Genomic DNA, 6,142 nt, shown 5'->3' on the forward strand with positions numbered 1-6,142 from the left:
GCGCCTGCCGCCGGGGTGGCGCGGAGGGCCCTGGGTTGCAGAGACACGGCCACCTGAGGAGAGCGGCGCACGGGGCCAGGCGCTCCGGTGACCGGGCCGGCACCGGCGCAGCGCTCTCACCGCCGGGGTCTGAGTTGATTCCAGGAGACTTCGCAGCCCATGCCCTGGGCAGCTCAGCCCCCCTCCCCACCGAGGCAGGAGACTGGACAGCCCTGGTGTAGGGTTCTTGGGTGAGCCTCTGCCCCCGGCTGCGCAGCACTGCAGTCCCCGTGTCTGCCGCCCCCATGATCCTGAGAGCCGCCTTCCAGACCAGCTTCTGGTTGATTCCTCAGTCATGTTGGCCTGAAGCCAGTTCAGGTTTACCTAAACATGCTCCTGCAGGAAGGCTAGACTCGGCTCCTGTGAGACAGCAAATCTGTTGTCATTTTACGGGAAAGATCCCCGTGTGGGAGAGAAGAGGGAAGGCCCAGCAGCCTCTCTAAGAATTGAACAGTTTGGACACTAGGTGGCAGCCTCACTCCAACCTGACCGACCTAGAGCCACACAAGATGAATGTGGCTGCTTGGGACACCATACCTGGTACCTGGTAGCGGGCAACCATTGTCTGCTCCTGGGGGCTGCAAGGGGAAGGGTGCTGATGGGGGCAGGGGTGAGGGTTATATGCAGTTAAAAGGGCCTGAGGGTTTGCAAGACCTTATGAGAACTCCACTTATTAGCTATTAGAGGGGCAGTGAAAGGAAACTAAGAAATAATACAGTAAAGAAGTAGAACATGCCGGCCACTGGCGGCTCACACCTGTAATCCTACCTCCTCAGGAGGCTGAGATCTAAGGATTACGATTCGAAGCCAGCCTGGGCAGGAAAGTCTGTGAGAGTCTCCAATTGACCACCAGAAAACCAGAAGTGGCGCTGTGGCTCAAGTGGTAGAGCACTCGCCTTGAGCTGAAGAGCTGAGGGACAGTGCCCAGGCCCAGAGTTCAGGCCCCACGACCAGACCCAAAAAAAAAAAAAAAAAGTAGAGCATGTTCTCTTGTTGCAGTGCTGGGAGTTGAGCCCACAGCCTCTGAGCAAGATTATCCTGTAGCACAGGATTCCTAACAAATGGAACATGAACTATGCAGCTGCTTCTACAGCTCCCTGAGCCAGCCTTGTCACGTGCCTGTGGAAGCTAGTTGTGTTGAGGGACTTCCGGACAGGGAACATGCCTCCCCTTCGAGAGACCCCGCTATACAGGATAACTTTTAGACCACAGGAGCAGAAACCCAGTTGATGGTTACCTGTGCTTCCACCCTATATCCAGTCACCAGAGCAGGACCAAGTCTGCCATTGGCCCTGTGGGAGGCTGGTGAAGTGAGATACGTGGGTGTCAAATGCCTGGAATAGATGGTCGCAAAGTAATGGTTACTGTTTTAGCTTTTTAGTTACCCAACAAATAACTTCATGATCCAAGTGCCAGAGCTGAGAGAGAGTACAAGAACGAGAAACCGTGCGCACTTAGGCATATAAGCAAGGTGAAAAGGCAGAGCAGGCCAAGGGAGAAGGCGTGGAGCTCTGAGGAGGGGCCGAGCAGACTGGTCTACAGAGCCAGGCGTCCAGCCCTGAGCAGACTGGTCTACAGGGCCGGGCGTCCAGCCCTGTACAGGCCTGTGGAAGTAGGAGGAATGCTGCTTGTGCTTTTGGAACCTGAAGCCAGCCAGGATGAGAAGGGGAGACACCCAGGGCAGGCTGGGCTGTCGAATGCGTGCCAGAATGAGACGGAGTCTTTGGCAGGGGGTGGTAGGATTTGCTGGCTGTTGGGGATCGTGAGGGATTTCCCCAAGTTTCCCCCCAGCTCAGAACTAACCTGTGGGCAATACCGGCATAGTCCATGCTCCAGAACTTGCCAACCAGTCCCAGTGGAGGTCGATGGAGCAGGGGTCAGGAAGAGCAGAGAAAGGCCCTGTTGGGAGAATCCAGGAAGGGGTGACATTGGTGAAGACACACTGCTCATAACCCGACTTAGGGAACTGTAATCTCTGTACAACTGCAAAGAAAGAAAGAAAGGAGGGAGGGAGGAGAACACAGCACACAGGAAGAGGAACTTCTGGCCAGCTGCTGAGTGACTGGAAACTGGGGTCGGGTCAGATGAATTGGGCTGTCCGGGTGGGAACGCGTGGAAGGGTATGTGTGATCTGACACTCATGGTTGGTCTTCTGCAGCTCGGGAGGATGTTTGTGATCTGGGCTCACCATCTGCCTTCCACAGCCCAGGAGGATGTGGCTCCGTCACGTTGGTGCAGAGGTCCAGTGGCACAGGGCAAGTTGTTTCTGAGGAACTGAAGCACAGAGGGTGCAGAAGTTGCTGGCTCTGAACCCTCAACCCCTCCCTGGCCTCCGGGGACTTTCCCGGAGCTGGAATGGAAAAGCCCGCAGGCCGGAAGAAGACACAGGCCCCCAAAGAGGAGGCAGGTGTGCCAAAGGCCACTGCGAAAGGAGAGAGTGCTTCTAGGGGAAAAAGGTCCAAAAAGAGAGCAGCAGCGAGCAGGAAGCAGGGCAAGGAGGCGGTCCTGAGCCCCGAGGACGAGGCGCATCTCTTCGACGCCTTTGACGCCTCATTTAAAGATGACTTCGAGGGCGTCCCTGTGTTCGTTCCTTTTCAGAGGAAGAAGCCCTATGAGTGCGGCGAGTGCGGGCGCATCTTTAAACACAAGACAGATCACATCCGCCACCAGCGCGTGCACACCGGGGAGAAGCCCTTTAAGTGCGAGGCGTGCGGGAAGGCCTTCCGCCACAGCTCCGATGTCACCAAGCACCAGCGGGTGCACACCGGCGAGAAGCCCTTCAAGTGCAGCCAGTGCGGGAAGGCCTTCAACTGTGGCTCCAACCTCCTGAAACACCAGAAGACGCACACGGGCGAGAAGCCCTACAAGTGCGAGGTGTGTGGGAAAGCCTTCGCCTACAGCTCCTGTCTCATCCGCCACCGCAGGCGCCACCCAAGGAAGAAGCACTGAGCACACCATGCCACGTGGGGTCCAGCTGCACGCGAGGCCCCAGAGCCTCTGCCATCAGACCCACGAGCCCACGCCACCGCAGGGCAACCTCCAGCCACAGCCCTGTTCCGCGCTGCTCCCAGCCTCCAGGCTCGGCTGCAGGAACACTAACAGCTGTCTGGGGGACAGACTTGGACACAGAGCTCCCAACAGAAGAGGCTCTACTGGCCAGGCCCATGCCTTCCCTTCTGAGGAATCCCCGAGCAGCCTGGCAGGAGCCGGGGCCTGAGCAGAGCAGGGGCCCTCTGGGGACAAGACTCCCTCTCTCCCACATCTGGCCTCAGTGACACGATGTAGCTTCTCTCTTTGTGGACTGACGCAGGAGTTCCCCAGATCAGCCCTGTCCTGGAAACCAGGCCACACTGTGTGCCCTGTGTCCAGCCAGTGCTCCCCAGGGCAGGGCATTCTTGCTGACCTCTCCCTGTGCAGGTATCCTCGGGGGGTCGCCGCAGCTGGCTGGCCTCACACCGTCCGAGGGGAAGAAGCCTCGTGACCCAGCAGTGGAGATCTGCTGAGACGGTGCAGAGGCAGGTGAGAGGACACGTGTGTCAGGCGCACTCAGGCTGCGGCTGCGCTTTGCTGGGATGTTTGAAGCCTGAATGAAACTGTCCGCCAGATGGCAGGGCAAGATCAGTGCCTTGTGCCCTGCAGCCTCCTGGCTCTGGCTTCATGCTGGTAGCCTGCCCTCAAATACTTACTGTGTATAAAAAAAAAAGCGATAGCAAGAGGCACGTGTGTGCTGAGTGGGCCATAAGGCAGATAGTCTGCAAAGGCCACAATATTCCTGGCTGTGTCATGTGATCAGCTCAGCAGTTGCCCCGCCTCCTATATACCAGCAGTTAAAGTCCTGGCCTGGAGGTTGGCCGGAAGCCTCTGAGAGTGAATCCTTAGCTGTGCTGTGTGGGCTTGAACACGCAGGTCTGTGATGGTGCCAGGCACCCACACGCCCTCGGGGTGCCCACACTGGGTTTGGTTTGAGTTACTCTGGGATTGTAATTGCTCTTTCCCCTGGGAGGCCTTGCTGTCGTCTAGGGCACAGCATTCTGTTAACTAAGAAAGGGGCAGACCCAGCTGCCGAGGCTGCTTCCCGTGTAGGTATCGGTGAGGATGCGGCCACTGGCCCTGCCGGAGAGCCACACAGACACCCAGACCCATAGAACAAAGGAAGGTTTATTGCCAGCAAGACCCTCCTCACGTGGGAGAAGAAGCCCAGTGAGTGTCTGAGGTGACCTTCGTAACCTGAGGGGCTTGGAGGCTGGGACTTCATCATGGCGGGTGAGGATTGTGGCAGCTGCCAAAGTAGTAGATAAGGGGCTGCAGCTGCCCAGACAGAAGGTCCTGTTACCTTGTAACTGCCCCAATGGAGAGTCATCTCAAGGTAAAGGGGGAGGAGGCTGATTACTTACTGCCAGCGCCACATGGGCCCGGTGCTGTCTGGGAAAGGAGCCTATTGGACCCACAGTGACAACTTCTCCACCCTTAGGACCCCAGCTGCTGAGGGCCATGCTGCCGCACGCCTGCCCCCAGCTTGGGCTGTGCGGACACCAGAGGCAGTGCCAGACAGCAGGGTTGCACCTCTGCCAGCAGCAGGAAGGTATGTTCTTCCTTCTGTTTTGTTTTTGTTTGCTTGGGTTTGGCTTTGTTTTAGGGGTTTTGGGGTGTGTGGTTTGGTTTTGTGGTACCACCGATAAAGCCCAGGGCCTCAGGTTATCTTAGCAGAGTTCCACAAAACTACAGGCCCAGCCCTGGGTTCTTAGGCTTTTAGGCTTGCAGATTCTCCTGCAGAGATATATCTTTTTTTTGTTTTTTTGGTCAGTCATGGGGCTTGAACTCTGGGCCTAGGCACTGTCCCTCAGCTCTTCAGCTCAAGGTGAGTGCTCTGCTGCTTGAGCCACAGTGCCACTTCTGGTTTTCTGGTGGTTTACTGGAGATAAGAGTCTCATGGACTTCCTTTCCGGGCTGGCTTTGAACCCTGATCCTCAGATCTCAGCCTCCTGAGTAGCTAGGATTACAGGCAAGAGCCACCAGCGCCCCGCATATTTTGTTTCTTTTGTGCTGGTACTATGGCTTGAACTCAGAGCTTGGACACTGTCGCTTAGCTGGTGCTCTGCCACTTGAACCACAGCTCTACTTCCAGCATTTTGCTGATTAAATGGAGATAAGAGTCTTGTGGGTTTAACTGTCTAGGCAGGCTTCCAACTGCAATCCTCAGATCTCAGCCTCCTGAGTAGCTAGGATTACAAGTGTGAGCCACTAGCGCCCAGCAGAGAAGAGACATGGTTTAACAGGATATTCTTGCTTCCTGGGGAGGAAGCAGGTGATAGAGAGGACAAGCCTTCAGAGTTGAAAGACACATTGCTGACTGCCTTAGACCTCAGTTTCCTACTGGCAGTGCTTGACCCCACTAGATTGCTGAGAACCTGAGATTCCTGGGTGGGTGAAGGTAAAGTATGCTGCAGGCTAATGCTGTGGTTTCACAGTACAACCGTGTGCTGTGTCAGCGTCCGAGTGCGACCAGATGGTCCTGCTCATACTGCAGGGTGCTGTCACCCAGCACCCTGGACACTGCTCCCAGCAAAAACCAGCATGGGAAACAGTTTAAGACTGCTGGGAGCTGGTAGCTCACACCTGTAGTCCTAGCTACTCAGGAGGCTGAGATCTGAGAATCATAGTTCAAAGCCATCCTAGGCAGGAAAGTCTGTATGACTCTTATCTCCAGTAAACCACTAGAAAACCGGAAGTGGTGCTGTGGCTCAAGTGGTAGAGCACTCGCCTTAAGCTGAAGAGCACAAGGACAGCGCCCAAGCCCAGAGTTCAAGCCCCACACCGACAAAAAAAAAAGTAGGGCTGGGAAGGTGGTTCAGTGGTAGAGCGCTTGACTTGCATGCCTGAGGCCCTGGGTTTGATTCCTCAGCACCACATAAGCAGAAAAAGTCAGAAGTGGCGCTGTGGCTCAAGTGGTAGAGCACTAGCCTTGAGCTGAAGAGCTGAGGGACAGTGCCCAGGCCCAGAGTCCAGCCCCTATGACCGACAAAAAAAAAAGAAAAAAAAAAGAATTAGGAGAAAGCCATTCAGGGTAAGAACATTTGTTACACAATGAAGACAAGGCACAATT

At 55.8% G+C, this 6,142-nt stretch overlaps 1 protein-coding gene across 1 annotated transcript in view; it reads left to right on the forward strand.

The window, feature by feature from the left end:
• Positions 1–2,196: 2,196 nt before the first annotated feature.
• Zfp41 (ZFP41 zinc finger protein) overlaps positions 2,197–6,142 on the forward strand; it is a 23,024-nt gene continuing 19,078 nt past the window's right edge. The window contains exons 1-2 of the mRNA XM_013033919.1: positions 2,197–3,558; positions 4,511–4,621. Of these exons, the coding sequence (XP_012889373.1) occupies positions 2,395–2,988 (594 nt within the window). The 5' untranslated portion in view covers positions 2,197–2,394 and the 3' untranslated portion in view covers positions 2,989–3,558; positions 4,511–4,621. The remainder of the gene's footprint in view (positions 3,559–4,510; positions 4,622–6,142) is intronic.

The sequence above is a fragment of the Dipodomys ordii genome, unplaced genomic scaffold (genome assembly GCF_000151885.1).
Source record: "Dipodomys ordii isolate 6190 unplaced genomic scaffold, Dord_2.0 Scaffold179, whole genome shotgun sequence".
NCBI classification, from domain to species: Eukaryota; Metazoa; Chordata; class Mammalia; order Rodentia; family Heteromyidae; genus Dipodomys; species Dipodomys ordii.